Raw genomic sequence first — 21,601 nt, 5'->3', positions numbered from 1 at the left:
TGCACGAGCGTCAGTATACAATAGTCGGACCCAACGGCAGAATTCAGGGTCCAGCCCCGCGACCCTGAGTACCCCCGAGAGGTATCTCCAATCAACGTGTCAATAGCCTTGGCTAGGTATATAGAGACAAGTGCCATCTCCTCCTCCTCTCCCGATACCTCACTTCATGCATAATGTGGTTTAGTCGGTGTAGATTCATCGCTGTATTTCGACCAGGTATAAAGTCACATTGATCCTCATGGACAAGGTGCAGCATATATGGTCCTAGGCGGGATGCAAGCAATTTACATAGGATAGATTTCAGGGTCAAAGATTGTAAGTGGGGGAGGTAAGCGCTCTCGCTCACTGCTGGGCCTGCTGTATAAACAGTCTGCATTTGAGACGGCAGGGCCCGTAGTAGACCTATCTCTGAATGTACCAAGCCACCAGTGGGCCTGTGCAAAGCCACTATCGGGACAGGTTGTTCTCTACGAAGGATTCAAGCTAACAAGTGACTCGACTTGTCTCCCTCTCTGTGTAAGCGTTGTCTATATTGTGTGAGAGTATATTTATCAAGTCTGTCCCATATGTCCTGGAGGAGTGTCCAAATTTCCCATTCCCTAGCCCATGCCGTAGCATCTGAGCATTCCCACAGCTGTGTCTCCAATAGGTCTCGCTCCTCAGCTGTCCATTCCTGCTGAAGCTGTTTGCGGACCCCACATGTCAGGCTAAGAGATGCACCCCTCACTACCGCTTTCAGGGACTCCCACTTCGTGGCCTATGACAAGTTCGCCCCCTCCCAATTCAAATCAATATAATCAGTTTTTGCTTTCCCTATGTGTTGTTTCCCTGTGGGGTCTTCCAGCACTTCTGCTGGTAGCCTCCAGGTCCTTGGCCATCAGGGGAGTGGTCAGATAGGAATCACGCCTGATACGTCACTTCTAAAGACATATCAGCGTCTGGGTTTGCAGCCAATATTCTATCTAGCCTACTGTGGGTATTATGCGTGGGGGAAAAGCAAGTATACAATTTCTGGGAAGGACGCCTCGGACGCCATATATATCTTGCACTCCCAAGTTCCCCATGACTTCACAGTGCTTCTCAGCCATCCATGGTTTAGTCCCCCGGCGAGGGGGGAACGTATCAAGCTCAGAGTCCAATACACAGTTCAAGTCTCCCACCCAGATAAGGGGTACCTCTAGGTCCGACACCAAGACATCCTGAAATACTTGGAAGAAGTCCGGATCATCCGTGTTAGGAGCGTATGTGTTCAATATAGCTATATCTCTTCTGTCCAGCTTAGCTCTCAAAAGTATGTACCTCCCATGTATATCTGCTACCAGAAATGCACCCGCACAAGTACCCCTCTAGCCTAAGTGGAATATAATCAGTGAAAAATCTTCCCCACCATTTTTTTGCCAGCCTTTGGGCTCAGCCCTCACTGGTTTGGGTTTCCTGGAGACATGCTATAGCTACTTGGTGTCTCCAGAGAAAGGAGAGAACTCTATATCTTTTAGTGCATGTACCCAGCCCTCTAACGTGCCAGCTCATAATTTTAGTCCCCTTTGTCCTCGTACCTTCCTAGGCCCTTAAGCATCTGCCCCTCCCCAGCTTTAATCATTACATACACTGTATGCTATACAAACAAAAACTGAACAAACAGAATATAGAACTCCCCATGGCCCCTCCCCTGCATACGAGCAAAGATGCTACAAGCGTGCTTGCTTTAATGTCCTTCCCATGCTTGTGCCAGGACGCGCACAGCTGCCCCATCAGCCAAACAGAGGGTGTAAAACTTCCCTAGATGAGAAAAAAAAAGAAAAAACAGCCTTATCCTGTCGCAACATACAATGTGTAGGAGCCTCAGGTTCCCCCTAGGGTCAAGTACCCCCCTCCCCCATTTCAAGTCTATCCCGTATCACGTACCATCCGATGTGTGCAGGATACGAAGTGGACCTCCTATCCCTGCCCCCCTTTTCCCCTCAAGCATACCCTCACAGAGTCCTCATACCTTCGACATCATTGTTAAGTTCGAGGAGGTTCAGGACTTGCAGGACTATTGGAATTATAACCCAATAGTGCATAACATTAGCATCATTCAAGTTACGGGGGGGGGACATGAGAGTCCATAACAGTCTCCGAAATCACCTCATTAGTTTGTATCAGGGTCTCAGGAACCAGTTCCATTTCTGGGGTGTCCGTCGATGTCTGCTTTGTGGAATTACCCAAGCCCTGGGACTCCACTTGCATGGTGCCGTCATCACCCACTGTGAATCTCGGTCTTTCCAACGGGTTGCTGTCAGTGGATCGATATCTGCGCCTGCCCCTCCGGTTCCTCGGGGGCCTAGTCCCTCATTCTTTCCGGGGTCCTCTCCACTCCTGGACAGGAAGTGCATCCCTCGGATTTCCAGCCATTCCCATACTTCGTCCGGGGACTTGAAGTGGGAGTTCCCCTGTGATATCACCTTCAGTTTTGCGGGGTGTAGGAGCATATACTGGAGGCAGAGTTCTCTTAGTTTTTTCTTTACTCCTAGGAAAGATTCTCTCTGTTCCTGTACCTGCCTGGTGTAGTCCAGGTATATCAAAATGTTGCCATTGTCATAGGTGAGGTCCGATCTCTTCCTCGCAGCTTGTAAAATGCAGTCCCTGTCCCTATAGTTCAGGATTTTGGCTATTATGCCCTGGGAGGTGCCCCCGGTGGCGGAGGAGGGACCAGCGCCCTGTGTGTTCTCTTCACCACAAAGACTTCCGAAAATCCACTGGGGCAGAGCTTGGTGCGTATCCAATGTTCCAAGAAACGTTCAGTATTCCCCTCCTCTGCGTGTTCAGGAATACCCAGGACCCTAATACTGCTGCGGCGGGCCCTACCTTCCGCTTCCTCATCACGACGTTCCAACGCCCCAGTGGTGCTGGATAACTGAAACCTGCTGTTTTAGCGATGCCACCTCTCCTTGAAGTTGCACAATGTCCCCTTCTGCCGCGGACATTCTGTCCGCCACTTTTCGCAGGTCTGCCCCGAGTAAGTTAACATCAATGGATACTGTCTCAATTTGCTTTTCCAAGGCATTTCGCAATCCCTGGATCACCTCCAGGAGCTTCGCCCGGGAAGGCTCATTGACAGCGCCGCCGTCTCCCTCAGTGCCGGACTGTCTTTTGAATTGTTGTGTAGGGAGACGTTGAGTGGTGTATTGGGTGATGGTATTATGGTTTGACGCGCGCCCTGGCTCATCTTTCCCATTCTTGTGAGGGGTGCTCAGGCTTGTTATGATGGTATTTGTGTTTTTATTCTCAGATTCAAGATACTCCTGTAACCACCAGGCCCCCAGCAGGACGTTGCATTGCTCTCAATATGAAGGCGCTGTCCACTACCCTCAGAATGGCAGGGAACAGACCGGTCCCGCACCCCTTCCAGGCGTCTCACCAATGTGCCCCGCAGATCCTCCGTTGCCCAGGATCCCCAGTAGTGATAACCTGGTCTCTACAAGAGCTTCAGCTAGGCTGCACCAAGGTCTTCAAGGGGGGCCCCCTCCAATAGCACGTGTGGTGCACTGCCGATGGCGGGCCACCATACGAGTCTCCCAACCTCCGGTCCAGAGAAGTTCTGGGGCACTCCTGAGATACAGCTATCCCAGTGGGTTGTCAGGGCCACCAGCAGGGACTCTCCTCTGGAGCCCCAAATGTTCTGCCGAACATCAATTCAACCAGGGTTCCCCCTCTTCACTCGTGCCGGCATGGTGCTCTGACCAGTTCACGGGCTGTCCCCACAGCACTGGTTCTCTTCAGGCCCCCTAATTTCCTCTGCGCTAGTTCTCTTACATAGGGTTGTCGTGGCCAAGTTCAATCAGACAGCCATAGACACCGCAGATGCTAAAACAGACTTGTGGCAATGAAAGACCAGGTCCCGGCATGGGGCTACTCACCTCGCTCTTCCTGCAGTTCAGCCAAATCCCAGGGTGCAAAGGAGAACGGAGGAGTGCTCCCCTTCCTGGACCTCCGCGTAATATCCTCCCTGCCTGTCCGAAGACACCATCCAGGCTGCAGGTCACTGGCGTGCACAGAATTTGAGATGCACGATCAGCGGCCTTGTGTGGCACAGCCCAAACAGCGTGCGAACCTGTCGGGCCAAGGCCCAGAGCAATTCCTCAACAATTTTTCGCTCATTTAACTGCGGCAATAAGGAGGACAGGCAACAGATCCAGGTCGCCGATGATTTTCCCCCGGCAAGCGCTCCAGGCCAGGCCTCTCCCGGTTGTCACCAAACCAGGCTTTTCACGCAGTTTGCTCCTGGGCCTGCAACGCCGCATAGGAGCGACTCGGTCGCACCAGCAAAGTTTTCCTCAGTAGGCTCTGGTTGCATTAAGGGCTTTCTCCGCAGTCATCAGGCACCCAGATGGGCTGGGGATCGTCTCCGGTAGGGTGTCTGGATCAGGCCTCCCTTAGCCCACGTCAGACCACGGACTCGAAGCTCACGTCTTCACGTCATGTCGGCCCAGATCATTGATTTTTAAAGGTAGAAAGAAAACCCATGGTGCTATGGATATTAATGGTTTACCAGTTTTTATTCTGCATTTTTCACCTTCCAATACTGAGAATGTTACATATTTTTCATAAACTGCAATGATTTACTTTCAGTCCCCCACTGATGACCGCAAGCTGAGGCTCTGTAAAATTAGACCGTCAAACAAATGACCGGGATATTAAACCCTAGATTGTTTCCCTCCCCACATCACCTACTGCAGGTCTTACAAAAGTCTCACAGTGTTTGGAAGGAAATCTTCCCATGACATTTACAAAACCTAACTAGACCATGTGGTACATTTGGCACCTCTCCAAAAAGAAATCATTTAAAAGCATACATTTTGAGGATGTCTGGGAAGTTTCCGACATAGACAGCAGAAGTAGCAACCTAATCATCTTGAAGGGATGTGGCCCAAACTTCATAAACCGTTCATGGGAGGATTTAGCAACCATGAGTTCAAGACCAAGTTGAACCAACAGTAGTCCACTTGTAGAAGTATCGTACTGAAGACTTCAGAAGAGTATTTGGACACAATAGGGAGCTGGAAAAGATGCTTAATACCATGTATTGATCGTGGAATATTCTCTGAATGAAAGCCAGGAATTTGGGGGTTCGCCAGTGGGCTTTTTCTTAAGGGATGGTGAGGCTGACCCTGCTGGTCTAATACATCCAAACAAATGCTTTCAACAAACTAAAAGCTGTAAAAGCTATAATAAACAGGGTTAATTCTTGGCAAAAGACAATGGCTGTAAACCTTACCAAATACACAAGCTCAATTATTTTAAAGAAGATAAAATGTCTAGTACTTACTGATCCCTTTTCAATCACTCTATTAAGCATGACAACGCCCCTGCTCTTCTGTTCCCAAACCATTTCCCAGAAATGTCCGCAAGTATTTGGCAGAGGGCCCTGTAAAGATCAAGTAGATCAGGAACGGTTAAAGTGCAGTCAACATGTTTCCAAGAATTCTTTCGAGAAGGGATTTTAGTGACATAAATAAAACGACATTTACAATCATTTACAGGTCTGTAAGCCAATTGCTCTTTTAAAGCAATATATATTTTCATTTATTTTTGGTAAGATCAGTCCCACACGACTGAACATTTTACAGTCAACACGCTCTTTTCCTTGATCTTTGATTTTCAACTACTAATGAGCGCTTCAGCAATAAGAAGGGTGTTGTTTCTTAAGTAAAACAGTCAAGCTTGGGGATGCTGAATCTATGGACTGCCCAGTCTTACATACCTATGTCTATAATTTAAGTATTAACAGTTGTTAAAGCCTTAATGACAACATGGTCACCAGGAACCAGGCGTCTTATTAGACCTGCTTTCAGGGGACCTTGCACCACCAAATTAACTGGAATTGTATCTGAATCTCTCGCACAAAGAATTACTGTAAATAAATAACCCATCCAAAAATGTGGTAGGAAAAGACAGGCATACCTAGACTGTACTAAAGACAAATGCCTCCACACAACAGTGCACAAACCCAGACGGCAGGATCCAGAAAATATCACTCAAAGAAAACATTATGAGTCCTCCACTGGGCCACCCTGGGTCTTTGTCTGAAAAATCAGTGGTACGACTCTGGTTCGACTGAAAAGTGCATGAACACTTTATGAAGCAAAAGCATCAGAAGTAAGTTCCAGGATAATATTCATTTGGTATTTTCACACGAGAAAGAAACATCTGGGGGCCAGGGGTGTCAAACATGAAGGAAAACAATATGCAAGCAATAACCTAAAATACGACACCTTAGGATAAAATAAATGTGTCAGCTACATACTGCCATGTCTCTGAAAACTAAGGCCAACTGATGAGTCGGTTGGTGCTATGGCTACTTGTGTGGCTGTTCACCAGTAAACATTAACTTCTCAGTGGCTTCTTATTGGCATCACTTTTGCTTTTACCACCTAGTCTGTGAAGCCAAAACTCATGTACACTCGACTCGTGCAGCTAGTCTACATTTAGATTATGCATCGGATATCACAGAGAATAAACCAATAATTATTTTGTAATTTTTGAGTGCATAAAGTTTACACAAATTGGATTCAGAGTACCACCCATTCCACACTCCTACTACTTTCGACAGAGTGAAAATAAGAGAACAGAGTCTACTACTTCGGTCTAACGAAAACGTGAAATTAACTTTGCATTTCTACGAACCTTCATTGAACCTTGGTGCAAATAAATTGGAGGTTATTCAAACAATTGAAAATAACACACTGGTCTTGGCTGTTGAACTCATGTGCTTTAAACACTAATGAACAGAAGAGGCTGTCAAATTCAAACTTAAGATACCACTGAATGGTCGCTTACTGCCCTGCAGGTGTGGCAGCAAAGAAAGCCTCGAGGGGTAAAGTGAGAGAGACAGTGCAGTTTACTGGAAAGTATAATCTTTGGAAACTTTAGGTAAGCGGGCATTGTGCACTCTGCGTTGCAGACAGACATTTCATATAGCTGCCAACTGCCCCGTTTTTGCCAGGACAGTTCCAGCAAGTTGGAGACTGTCCCGGGTAATTCACTATCCCAGGACAGTCCTGGCAGTTGCACTTCCAGCCCTGCCAAGTCATGAGCCTACTCAAAGGAAGAATTGCGATGGGAATTACAAACTTTAGGCCAAAGTAGCAGAGCTGGAAAAATTCGTCAGTGCAGCTGAAAGGGAGAATTTTCCCAACTCGGCTCCTTTGGCCTCAAGTTTCAAATTCCCATCTCAATTCCCTGCAATTCTTTCTTTATTGAGAAGAACCTATAATCTGCACTATAAGTAGGCGGAGTTAAATCATGCTACTATGTGGGCTGGGCCACAGTGGACGGGGTTTTGGGGCAGTCTGTGTGGTACATTTTCAAATAAGTAATTAATAGCTATGCTGCAAAGCTTCCCTGGAAATATTTTTCAAATGTTGGCAACTATAATTTCACAGCCTGCACTACATGCCTACTTAAACACTGCAATTGCAGGCGGCGAAATACCCACAAGGAAGGTGGAAAGCAGAGAAGGGGAATGCACCCTTTAAAAAAAAAAGTGGCAATCAGTTTGGGCATACACAGGCATCGAGAGTAAATTGATCTTTGCCTGTGGTGAAATGCCTGCAAATCAACATTTTACACATAGCAAGATAGTTGTTGAAGGGATCATCTTGAATGTGTTGTTGACATTACAATCCAATGCACTTGTCAAAAGCTCAACCACTTGTTCTTAGAAAATATTTTTATGTTACATAAAATAACCTCTGGAACGCGACAGCCGTCTACATCTGCAGTTCTAACTCTACTGTGGATAGTCCAACCCCACACGGCCTGCAACTAAGAATCAGTCTACTGTTTTGGGCTTTATACGTTTTTAAATAAGCTAGTTTCATGGATTTGCCATCCCTTAAGTGAAACAAAATGACATTTTCTAATATTATTGCTGCTTGTATTTTTGTTTTTACCATCAGGATCATAACCATACGCAATTCAATTCAAACAGTGCTTTATTCGAGTGATTACTCATAAAAGCAGAATATACACAGAATTTTTAAAACGGAATTAAATTTACAGTCAATAACAATGACAGTGCACTAGTGAATTCATAAAAAACACAATTTTAAAATTTCTCACAATGCTCATTGAATAGTTAAAAAGAATTAATTGCAATTTAAAAAGATTTAAAAAAGGCAATGATGGCAGAAATCGTAAAGACAATTAATACAGACAGAGAACAGTTAAATAACTAGCAATCTCTATCTAAATGCAAAACATACAATAATAACAAAGTCATAAAAGCAAGTTTTGCAGGCAGAGAATAGTTAAACTAGCAGTCTCCATTACAGACAGAGAATAGTTAAACAACTAGCAGTCTCTATCTACATACAAAACATTAATAATTTTGAAAAGCAATATAAACAGGATCTTTAAAAACACGTTTTGCTAGCAGAGAATAGTTAATTAACTAACAGTCTTTGCCTTATCGCCCATGCCCACCCTGTAAATTTAGCTATAGCTATTACTATCCATGTAGATGAACTTGAACATATAATACGAAGTGCAACAGAACTGCATGTAGTACCAAGGTTCCTGCACATGGGTGCTAACCATACACGCCTAGGAGTACAATAGGCTTTACAAGAAAACAGGAAATGCCCATGTGTTTCCTTACCCATGCCACAGGCTGGGCACACGTCACTCCCTCCTGTACCCCATTTGGCAGTTAATGATTTTAATGGGAGGGCTCCAGCTCTCAGTTGGAATAAGAGATTTCTGTCTCTGGGCTTTGTGATAATATCCCAATACAGCTCATACACGGGATACAATTTAGCCTCAAGAAAACTCTGGGACATAGACCCTATGCTAGATCGGCTCAGGCTCCTGTTGGAAACGTACTCCCAATAGATGTTTTTTAGGACCAACTTGGTAGGGAATAGAGCACCAGCTGGATCTAACCAGATCGAGCTTAACCCAAGCTCGTATAATATAGCTTTCAATGATTTTAACCAACTAATTTTGTGAAAACTATCTGCTTTTATAACGTCGATAAAGCCTTCCGCATAGTGCAAGAGCTCGGGGGTAGTCCACAATCTACGCCAATACAAAATAGGCCGTAAACTGGCCAAGTCCTTAATTTGTTTCCTACCAAGATCGTATGTTAAGGGCAATAGCGGAGTGCTTTTCGGTGTACCAGTGACTAGCCGTAAAAATTTGTTCTCTGAAATTTGCAAAGAATTAAAATTTTCAAAGCCCCACATCTCCGCTCCATAGAGTGCAGACCCAATTGCCTTTGCTTCATAGACCAGCAAAGCTGGCTTGACAGGTTTAGTCAAGGACTTCTTGTGTTCTGTATTAATGGCGCCCGCTAATTGTTTGTGTCTCAGCGTAGCAATGTTTATGTGCTGACCCAACCTATTATTATCTGCAATATGGATACCTAAATAAGTAAATGAATTTACAACCTCAAGGGGCCTGCCACTCATAACAATTTTTTACTTGAAACTACGATGTGGCTCAAAGATCATGAGTTTAGTTTTAGATGCATTCACCTCTAGTCCATGTTCCCCACAAAAATTTTCAAAAATTAACAGAGCACGCTGCAAACCACTAGGTGTTTTAGATAAAATTAGCGTGTCATCCGCAAACATCAATATTGGGATTTTTAGACTGGAAAGAGAGGGAGAATCTACTTGAGCAGGTACCATACGGGAAACAACACCATTTATAAACAACGTAAACAAAGTTGGAGCCATTGAGCACCCTTGTCGAACACCTCGCTCTACAGGGAAGTCATCTGTGACCATACCATAGCCACCCCACTGAATTTTAGCGTAGGTGGACTCATGGAGGCGCATTATCAAGGTAAGTAATTCCTCGGGTACACCCAAATTCTTTAAGACTTGCCACAATTTGGCCCGTGGCACCAGGTCGAAGGCGGCCCTCAGATCGACAAATGCCGCATAAAGACTGTCTCCATCCAGCACCACAGTTTTCCATTGCAGCAATTGAAAACGGAACACTTGGTCTATCGTGCTAGTTGCTCTTCAAAATCCTGCCTGATAGGGGGATAAAATGTTATTATCCTCTGCCCAGTCAAGGAGCATATTTACTACTACTCGACCAACAATTTTTTGCACAGTGTCTATTAGACTTATTGGCCTGTAGTTACCTGGCTGGGCTCTGTCCCCCTTTTTGAACACAGGAATAATCACAGCACCTCTCCATGATGCCGGAACCTGTGCACCCTTAGCAATGAAATTAGTAAGTAAATGGATGAATTTACACCATCTACCTTTATCATTTACAAAAATATCAGCAGGGACGCCGTCTAACCCAGGAGCGCGCCCTCTGTTCACTACATTAATAGCCGACATAATTTCTTTGTAAGTAAAAAAATTCTCTTTGGAAAAGGACATAATAAACTCGTCCTCCCCTGTAATCTGATTATTAAGAGCATATTGTGAGCTAAAAAATTCTACCCAATCCTCTTGTGACACATTGTTATTAGGGGGTTCCTGTGCTCTCTCACTACCCCATTTTACAATATTCCAGAAGACTCTAGAGTCCTTTCTGTCGCTAGCTTTTTTCAATTTGCACCAGTGCTCCTCGTCCCAAGCTCTCTTCGCTTTAACTATGCAAGCTTTATAACCCTTTCTTGCTAGGGAGATGGTCACAGGTTCCCTCCTTTTAATGGCTTGACCCAAAGCGAGTCGTGCAGTCCTACATTCTGCGTTGTACCATCTTGCACCTTTATTGGCAACTCCCCTGTTTTGCTTGACAGGTTTTAGAAAATATTTTTTAATCTTGCCAAAGAGGGAATCATGAATGTTAGCAACATCCCCCAAGTTAGAAGAGGAAACATTAATTGCTTCCAACGCTAGTATCGCTTGGTCAGTTTCATAATTAATAGCACTAATGGCCTGTAGATCTGTCTCTATACTTGCCCATTTGAGCCTACGCATATTATTTGCTGGGATGATCAAAGGTGGAACAGAAGCAGTCAAACAGGTCGGATTAGTCCTAGCGGGCCACCATTTATGCTCCACACATATGGGGTTGTGATCACTCTCGGGTCTCACAATGACTTCCATATCACTAATGAATGGCCACAGAGTCATGCTGCATATGACATAGTCTATGCGACTTTTGTGTCTCCCATTATCAAAGTCTCTGTTATCAAGGGGGGTTTTGTCCAAAAAGTGTGGCCGGGTAGGACAATTATAATTATAAGAAAGAAGAAAACCCGGTCACTCGTTTGTTGGTTCTGCTCAATTTTTATTTAGGGCAGAATCTTGCACTCAGGTATTTAATCCTTCTGTGCAACCTGTATATTTTTTAGGAATTACAAGAAAAGTAAATGTACTGATTTTTACAAATACTTTAGCTGTCCGAAGAATTGCTTACTGTCCCGCACAAAGACACATGTATTTACATATATTTACAAACACAATTTACACATCACTTAGAAATATACAAAAAGAATATTTGACATTTAGATAATATATACAAAACAAACATTTGGAAGAAAATGGCTCATTCGAAATTGAAAGTACCCTGTCCACATACTTTCTGTCAGGCCACTAAAACTGAATATTTTTTCTTTTTCTTTTGGCCTGATAGCGCAAGAGGCTACTGGTGCAATCAATGTTCAATGTGTTTACCAAAGCACAAAAGCCTTATGCGCAAAAAACATTCGGACTTAAGACGAATGAAGGTCAAGAGCCTGTAAGCCGACGCGTTTCTGAGCCTGTCCGTGTACTTGGCAGGCTCGTCTTCAGGGCTTTGGGGCTGGGTACCTTTTTGTTGTGCAGTCTCTATTATCTGATCTTCAGATCGATTTCACTTTGGGGACTCCTTAAGTTGTGTTTGACAGCCAAGACGTTTTCGAGCTGGTTGTCGGTCTCCGTTATGAGCGGTAATTGACGCTGGCGTTTTTTGTTTTCAGCGGGCGCGGAGCGCCGTATTTCTTTGTTTTGGGACGCCACCTCTTATTAGTCTGTAGTCCTCGGCGTTGCACAATGTTGACGTCGAGTCTGTAATGGAGGGGGCGTTGCTCAACTTCTAGGTTGTTTACTGTAGAAGCAGTTAGCGCTGTAGATAAGTCGCTAGGTGCTGCTGTCTGTTCCAGAGTTCCTCAGCCTTTCTCCCCTTTGAGGAACTCTGGAACAGACAGCAGCACCTAGCGACTTATCTACAGCGCTAACTGCTTCTACAGTAAACAACCTAGAAGTTGAGCAACGCCCCCTCCATTACAGACTCGACGTCAACATTGTGCAACGCCGAGGACTACAGACTAATAAGAGGTGGCGTCCCAAAACAAAGAAATACGGCGCTCCGCGCCCGCTGAAAACAAAAAACGCCAGCGTCAATTACCGCTCATAACGGAGACCGACAACCAGCTCGAAAACGTCTTGGCTGTCAAACACAACTTAAGGAGTCCCCAAAGTGAAATCGATCTGAAGATCAGATAATAGAGACTGCACAACAAAAAGGTACCCAGCCCCAAAGCCCTGAAGACGAGCCTGCCAAGTACACGGACAGGCTCAGAAACGCGTCGGCTTACAGGCTCTTGACCTTCATTCGTCTTAAGTCCGAATGTTTTTTGCGCATAAGGCTTTTGTGCTTTGGTAAACACATTGAACATTGATTGCACCAGTAGCCTCTTGCGCTATCAGGCCAAAAGAAAAAGAAAAAATATTCAGTTTTAGTGGCCTGACAGAAAGTATGTGGACAGGGTACTTTCAATTTCGAATGAGCCATTTTCTTCCAAATGTTTGTTTTGTATATATTATCTAAATGTCAAATATTCTTTTTGTATATTTCTAAGTGATGTGTAAATTGTGTTTGTAAATATATGTAAATACATGTGTCTTTGTGCGGGACAGTAAGCAATTCTTCGGACAGCTAAAGTATTTGTAAAAATCAGTACATTTACTTTTCTTGTAATTCCTAAAAAATATACAGGTTGCACAGAAGGATTAAATACCTGAGTGCAAGATTCTGCCCTAAATAAAAATTGAGCAGAACCAACAAACGAGTGACCGGGTTTTCTTCTTTCCCATTATCAAAGGTCATGGAGCCGTTCTTATCCCGTGCTGTTCTTCCATTTAAAGCTCTCATCCCCTTCTCGAGACACATGGCGTTCAGGGCTATTATGTCCTCTGTCCAGCGTGTGACTGGCTTCACCTGTAACTCAGGGATACCCCAATGGGAATCCTCTTCTGCTCCAAGCAAAGCTTCACCCGTGAGCAAAGGCTCGAACGTCCAATTAAAGTCGCCTGCTATAACAGTACTATTGTCATGGGAATAGGTTTCGTGAATATTATCTAGAGCAATTAAGACATCAGATCGGCCACCCTTAGTACTTCTGGCATATATATTATAAATGTCAAGTGACCCTACGGTATCATTAGTTAACCTGATCAATTGGATATCTTTGTGGTTCGTACCTATACTTTTAATTGCAATTTTGAGGGATTGTCGGACCCAAATTGTGAGACCCCCCATTGGTCTCCCTTTAGGACCCTTTATTGCTGTCACAGGAAAATTCAGATATCCTATCATAAAAACTGGTTCGCAAGCCCAAGTCTCCTGGAATATGCACACATCAAATAAACTAATAAAGCTAGGCCAATCCCCACTATCTAATTTGGAGAATAACCCAGCCACATTCCAAGAGATTAAATTCGCCCCTCCGATAGTCCCTCCTATTGGCACTTCAGAAATTACATTCGTTAGACAAGGTTCGCCTGCTACTATCACTACTAAACTTGGTTGGGCTAAATTACTTATTCGATCACTATTGTTACCTGCCCCCAAAGAGCCAGCTACAAAATTACAATGTCTAGAGGAAAGGGCCTTATTTGTTTGAGGTTCCTTCCTGTCATGCATAAACCCTAGTATAGCCATCGTTCTGTGTCTAGTAAAATTTTCATTCTGAACGGGCAGTTTGCATAAAGTCTGCTCATTTGTAGCCAATAATGCTGACCTTTTGCCCCCAATAAGTCAATCGCAATCATTTAGATTAGAAAGGGCTGAGTACCTGTTCTCCACATGTAATCCCCACTCGTTGGATTGTGCAACCCTCCTCCCCTTACTTGAAACAACGTTCCATTTTGTCCGTAACGTACACAGATTCTGAACCCTCCTGTTCCGAGGGTAAAAGAAATCCAAAGTAAGTGGGATAATTTCAGTGGATCTACGCTGTGGCGGGAGGATATTTGGCAGTATGTTAGATATAACATCAGGGTTTGAGAAGTTCAAAACAACACAATCACCCTTACATTTTTTTGTACTGTTTCCAATTCACTCCACCCTCCTGGCCATAACTAGTTCTTCTGCTAATTGTTGCTTCCCCCAAGGAGTTATCACCATGTTGTCTGTCAACCAGTGCATTGCATTAGACATCAAAGATGAACTGGTCTTGTTCTGTTCTGAACCTAATTTGGGGACATTAGCTAGTACCAGGACTAGAGGAGAGGCCTCAACTATTAGCTCAACTGAGCCCTTCGTAGGTTCTGGAACAATAGATGCAGCTGGAGGGGCAACCTCCCCCTGAACACTATCCAGTGCTGCTACCTGAGGAGCCGCCGGTTGATTCAAAAGAGGGAGCGCCCCTTCGCCACCCGCAGTTGTAGAGGCACACATTCCTTGCTCAACTCTATTAGCGACTACATCAGGCAGCTTATCTACCTCAGCTAGTGCTTTATTAAGTAAACCCCCCAGCCTGTGAACCTCACTCGTAAGCTCTTCTATCATGCTGACCAACGGTTTTACAATTCCTTTCACCTTAGTGTCTATCATGCCCACCAGTGTCTTAAGTTGCTCATTGGTTAGGGAAATGGAATCTTCGTCAGTTACTCCATCTTCCTCCACCAAAGTTTTACTAGGAGGGGAAGCAGGCTTTTTCCGACTTGATCGAAGCCCTCCTCGTTTGGGGAAACCCTTTCTAGCACCTCTAGTAATGCACGGCGCTCGTACTGGGGTGGGGACTTTTTCCTCGATACAAAGTAAGTCAGCCTCCTCCACATTAACGCTATCTTCCGCTACAAGGTTTATCTGAGTGGTGTCCTCATTATCAACAAGAACAGGTATTGGAGCAGCGTTGCTACTATTATCTAACTCTGCAAATTCAGTCAGATCTCATGCCAATAGAGATGGTGTAGTTGATTTTGGGGATACACCCAACCCAAGTGAGGATCTTCTATCACTGTTGATTTTCGCAACTACCTGGACTAGATAGTTGTCCATTGTATTTTTAGCCGGAATTGACTTGTTAGCAGACATATCGCACCAATACACAATACCCTATCCAGATAGCATTTGTTGGTATATTAACAACGCCTGTCGCAATCCCTTAAAGCGTTCAAGCCAAAGTGCCTCAATAACTGTAGTCGTTTGAATCCAGATGGAAGCTCAGGGAAAACAAGAGTCTCACCTTTACAATGCAAAACGGGCAGAGTATCTGGCCCAGCCCAGACTATGACAGTCTCGGACTGTCTTAGACTGTCCGCCCTTAGTCCGGGCTTCGTCCGGCACGTCCCGCGCGCGTCCTCGCGGGATGAGGGACCTGCCGGCGCTTTATTCGCCGCCTGGCGTGCTGTTCGTCGTCGTTGGCGCCTCCCCCTGTAGGCCGCTGGGAGGTGTAGTTGACCGGCGGAGCCAAGCCCGGCCGGTCGTTAGGAGAGACGAATTGGCGGAGCAAAGCCCGGCCGCTGTATCAACAGGGAGGAACAGGTAGGAATCCTGGCTGCAGAGTAGACGATTTGGCGGAGCAAAGCCCGGCCGCTGTGTCAACAGGGAGAAACAGGTAGAAATCCTGGCTGCAGAGTAGATGAAAGACAGGGGACTCGGCCCCTGCCGGCGCTTTATGCGCCGCCTGGTGCGCTTGTTTGTCGTCGTTGGCGCCTCCCCCTGGAGGCTGCTGGGAGGTGTAGTTGACCGGCGGAGCCAAGCCCGGCCGGTCGTTAGGAGAGACGAATTGGCGGAGCAAAGCCCGGCCGCTGTATCAACAGGGATGAACAGGTAGGAATCCTGGCTGCAGAGTAGACGATTTGGCGGAGCAAAGCCCGGCCGCTGTGTCAACAGGTAGAAACAGGTAGAAATCCTGGCTGCAGAGTAGATGAAAGACAGGGGACTGTTGATTTTGGGGATACACCCAACCCAAGTTGAATCCAAGCAGAAATCCTGGCTGCAGATTAGATGAAAGACCATACGCTTAAAGCTTTCTTTATTTACCTCCTAATATATGCACATGAAATTCTTTTATCTTTTTTCTATGAATTTGAGGTTATGATTCAACCTTCACTAGCACATTTTTAGATTGTCTTCGATCGTATTTCCTGTGACAATTTCACCACTGCACACTGTACGTGCGTGTTCTGTACAGCAAATGCTGCAGGGGGGGGGGGGGGGCAAGGCACTAAAATTACAGTACCCTGAAAGCAAATACAGAGGGAGAGGATGCGTCACCTGTGAAAGGACAGATACTTTCTACTTCGAGCCCGACCAAGTGACATCACAACCTAGAAGGTAGGAAAGCGTCACAGAATTACACACAACTAACTAGAGGAGGCTCGGATAGTTTTCTAGGCAGCCCATGACAGACATTCAGGGGCCATCCGGGGTATGGGAACCCAGGAAAGTATGCTGGGGAAGATCCCAGGCTTGGTGAAAATCAAATGTTTTAACACCTAAAACACCTTCGTTATTCTCGAGAAGTGACTACCAGACTACCAGAACTTGACTCAATATTTCAGATGGGACCTTAATAGCAAAATATAAAGACTGATACAACCTCCATTTTCTGATGGCTATGCATGCAAAACAAACACTCCTCTTGCTCTCAACCAAGGCGTTCACAACCGGATTAGCCACATTTGATGTATCCAGGTTTAATAACCCTCAAATCACCCTTCTATCTGGTGGATTCCTTTCAGACTTTTTTGCCTAGTCTGTACCTATCCACGTGATAATACTGCCTCTATTACAAGCTTTTGCACTTTTCTGCAATGACCAACAAGAAGCCCCTCCTACTATTTAAGCTCATCTAGGTCCAACCTTTTTTCCCCTGGTACATCTGGGCTATCAATCTACATTTGTAGCAATATGTGCAGGAATACCTAAATTTGCCATATCCATCCATATTTGCCAAATCCATCATGAACGTAGTAAAAATGATTAGAGGCCAAGCACAATCAACTTGGGCATGTATCATGTAGCCAGCTTTAAACCTAGCTTTACAGCCTTCCCCAGGACTATTCAAATTACCTGCAAAGTTGTATTTGTCCAGAGAGTGGCACTGGAATGAGAACACTTTCAGATCTTTTAGGAACATTTTATGTGCAGGATTAGTTATTATGGCGTAGAAATAGAATTACACATGTATATAGCACTCCCCTGATTTATTGTTAGTGTTATCTTTTGTGGCAACTGGCAAATTCAGGAGGAAGGTATCATAGCTCTGAAGAAGATGGAGGCTCTAAAGAAGGTCACGTTTTGTGCTAGGTAGTTTGGAGCTCCAAAGTGGAGGTCTCTGCGCACAAAAGGCATTGAAGGGTGATAAGGATGGAGAAATAGGGAAATACCATGAAATTTCAGCTATCAGCTTCAGCTTGCCTGCAACGGGAAAGACCATTTTCAAAGCCACCTGGTTTAACTCCAAAAGAGGAGCAATATCATAATCTACTCTAACCCCAATGAAACCAAGGACTGTACCTAAATTGTTCAGTCAGATTAGTATACTACAATTTACAAATACAACTATTTAAATAAAGCATTAAAGTTTACACAAACCTACAGACCAAGAAAGGCCAGCCAAGACGGTTAAACAGGCATTGGCAAAGCCAACAGGTCTGGCATTGGCTGCCAGCCTTTTCACAAATCTGATCTTGTGATGATTTTTACAAAACGTTATTATTTGGGATGCTGCCGGGACCTCAATATTTTTTTTTTTTTTAAATCACTAAAGGCAAGTGCTTTTCCAGTCTGAAAAACGTGCACATTACCATGGAACACCAAGCACTGACGGGACCTACAATGTGTGTGGATGTGCTCCTTATGAAAGGGCAGCAAGATGTAACTCAGTAACTCATAGTGAAGTCGGTCAAAGACTGATGATGGGCTAACATTGCCCTTTGATGCATGCTAGAATGGGAGGAAGAACAATGTGAATGACACAATCACAGACTAATGGATGATGTTTGGCTGAAAACCCCTATAAGTAACTATGTTTTACATACCTTTACTAAAAATCAAAATGTATTGGCTAACACAGACTTTAAAAAGCAAGACAAAATAGGAAGGATTGAGGAAGGTAGAAAGGGAAGGAATGGAGAAAGGCTTACAGGAATAAACAAAGTGATGTGCTATTGGTAGACACGCCATTGGTAAGTTGTCCTCTCTCTAGATTAACACATTTGCTTTTAGTACACTGGCTCAAGGAAACAAATACATCTGGAGGCAGTTGCTATTCTTGAAATACGATTTTCTAATGATTGATTTTCCATAAATTTCCACCTTTTCAACACTTATGAGCCACTGCAAAACCTGGAGCTTTTATGAAGTTTTGAACAAAGGAACACCCACCGCCAATTCCACTCTATGAAGCACTTTCTTCCAACACTTTTTTTTAATGTCTAATGTTTTAAACAGAACCAATGGCTTAAATTAATATTGTATTTTCAAATACTCAACAAATGCTGACATACTCTAGGAAAATGAGTATATTCCACTGTATCGAGTACAATTTAAAAATCGGTCACTCAGTGTGGTTCAACTCATATTTTTTGCTTGGTGGCTTGTCTTCGATACCTGGTCTTCCACAATCCTGCTAACATAAGATTAAGTTATTTTGATTTTAATTTTCACAAACCTATTCAACATGGTCACGTATTTTATTGACTTGTGCAACTACAGTCACTTTATACTAAATGGCTATTTTTCATAAAGGAAAAACTAAATGCAATGAAAGATACTATAACTCACCTGGCGGAAATGCCTAAATCGACATTTATCTTGGTCTGCAGTAAGCCTAACATTGTCACTTCCCCACACTGCTACCCTCCATCGTTTCAGGCAAAGAACACTTGATACATGATAAAAAGTGCATGGTTTCCGTAGCTGAAATGCTTGTAAACACGGGTGATCTTTTAAATGATAAACAGAAGTGGCAGGCTAGGGGACCCAAGAAAGCAACATATGTACCCGTTGTGTAGCATATGAAAATCTATGCCACAAAATGGCCTATGCACGACAGACTGAAATGCTTAAAACAAGAGGATACCTCAAAATACAGAGAGACCGACTAGGCGAATGCAGCAACTGGGCCACTCGTACGCGTGACATTGCTAATAGGAATGTGGACAGACTGTGTGCGCTCTTGTTGATTCCCCTTGTGTGTCCGCAGTGTATAAGGCTTTGTGGAGATGGAAAGAAACGGTTAGTCACCTGTAACTGAAGTCCTGCATCGTTAATATTCTCAACAGATTAACCTGCTTAAATATTTACCAGTCAGGTTTAGAATCCCCAAGTATAATACTAAAGAAGCAGTATGGTCCCGCACACATTTAACACAGCCTTGAGCATTGCTGTTTAGTTGCTCATTCACCTCTATCTAACAACTGCACTGGAGCCAATGAGGTTTATATAGTATGACCTCCACTTTCAATCGACGTCAACGTGGTTCAAATCTCGAAGGCGTAACCAATCAAGGCACAGAGGAGTTTTATGTGTGAATCAATGAAAGATACAAATGCTGGGCAAGAACAAGTTATTTACACTTGTTAACGCTCTTTCTTGTGGATACTCACTCTGACCGCATATACACTGGTGCCCACGAAGCAGCCTGGTAAATATCTAAAACTGACACCCACTCATGCCAGTTCTGACATGGCAGCCTGTGCCATGATGGAATGGGCCCATAGGCCTTCTGGTAGTTAGTGGTTGTTTCTTACAGTCCATTGTAGATTTTCTTACAGAGGACTATCCACCTTAATGGAGCCCACTTTGCACAGACTTCTACAGCTTTGCTCCCAAGGAACCCACAAAGAGCGGATCATCGATGCGACGGTCTTTTGTTTGAACGTTTTAAAACTCCGACCCTTCTTGGGGATCAAGCCAATGGAGTCTCTCCTCTTTTGAAGGTTGAGGGAAAGAAAAACACACTGGCAGATTAATTAGTAATGTGGAAGGGAGCCACAACAATTGATAGGAAGGCGACCCTGGTCCTCAGAACCAACTTGACTGGAAACAGTGGTTTCGGGAGCCTGCAATAAAGGTGCCTGCAGTTCACTCACTCAACGCAATGAAGATAGTTTGTGTCAAGTGTCAAAGAACATCTGTGCATTGACTCGAAGGGTGTGCACACGAAGAATATTCAGTCCAAGTCCACATCTTGCATAACAAATTGCATAGTGGGAAGTATACGAGCCAAATCCTTTAGCCAAATACTTCAACAACGGTTGATAAGGTAAACACAGAAAGTACTAAAGGGAAGATACATGACCTTACAACATGCCCACCAACAGTCCTGCTAGACTGACAATAGAACATACAAAAACTCTAAACGTTGAGCTCAGACCGGTTCAATGTTTCGGCCCAGATTTGTGTCCCAGCGTAGACAGACTTTGTGGAAGGTAGTCTGGCCGCAAGGATGATATAAATCACCCAGGTCGGAAAGTCACAAGCATTCAATTGTTGCCACTTAATGTCCATGCATTGAGGTGTAAGTTGTGTGGACTCTAATGCAGGACATACCCTGTGGCTGAGATAGGAGGTTCTCCTGAAGTGAAAGCCTGATCGGAGGGCAAATGCTCCGGATCCGTAGAACTGAGAAACACACACTCCTGGCCCAGTCCAGGGACATTAAGGTGACTTGCACCTAGCCTGTCCTGATGTTCCCCAGAACTTGAGGCAGCAGTGGAAAAGTGTATAATAACCCCTTCATTCTATTCCAGCTGGAATGCATCTCTAAGCAAATACTGTGGCGAAACTCCAGCACGCAAAATTGTTGGCACTGTACACCCTCAGTAGTGGCTAACAGATCTAGCCAAGGTGAACCCCAATGGTCGATGACACCCTGTGCCACCTCGGAATGAAGACTCCGCTTGTAGTCTGCCATGTAATGTCTAGTCAGGTTATCCACTCTGGCATTTAGAGACTACACCTGGTGCCTGGCTATCAGGAAGATGTTCTACTCGTCCAGCCACAATCAGAGGCATAGAGTCCCCTGGCAAATAATCCATCCTGCTTGTTGTAGCACCACATTGAAGATGTATTGGTTCTGAGAACCTGCACTAACCTTCCCTTTGATGGATAGCAGGAAGACTTTTAGAAACAAACAGATAGTCCAAAGCTCCAGAAGATTGGTATCAATCTAGGCTGCCCTCCATACACAAGAAGGCTCTGATCTCCACCTCTTTTACCTTAGCAGTGAAACGTCTGTCAGAACCATGAGGTGTGGGTGGGCCAGCAAAAAAGGGGCCTATAGCAGGTCTAGTTGCCATCAGGCTGCGTCCATAGAAGATTCTGAGCAATCTCCTGCTTGACGTGGATGGAGTCAGAGAGGCATCCTTGTTAATGGGCCTGCGTATGCCATTTGCCGTTCAGGATGAGGAATAAGCACTAGGATAAG

General features: G+C 44.5%; 1 protein-coding gene across 1 annotated transcript in view; it reads right to left on the bottom strand.

Moving 5' to 3' along the window:
* PTPN1 (protein tyrosine phosphatase non-receptor type 1) overlaps nt 1-21,601 on the bottom strand; it is a 375,455-nt gene that overhangs the window by 118,414 nt on the left and 235,440 nt on the right. Inside the window, exon 4 of the mRNA XM_078652036.1 lies at nt 5,309-5,407. Coding sequence (XP_078508162.1) covers nt 5,309-5,407 — 99 coding nt within the window. The remainder of the gene's footprint in view (nt 1-5,308; nt 5,408-21,601) is intronic.

Source organism: Lissotriton helveticus, chromosome 7, assembly GCF_964261635.1.
Source record: "Lissotriton helveticus chromosome 7, aLisHel1.1, whole genome shotgun sequence".
Classification (NCBI taxonomy): Eukaryota; Metazoa; Chordata; class Amphibia; order Caudata; family Salamandridae; genus Lissotriton; species Lissotriton helveticus.
Note: the sequence above shows the minus strand (reverse complement) of the source record. Positions and strands in the feature narration are given on the sequence as shown.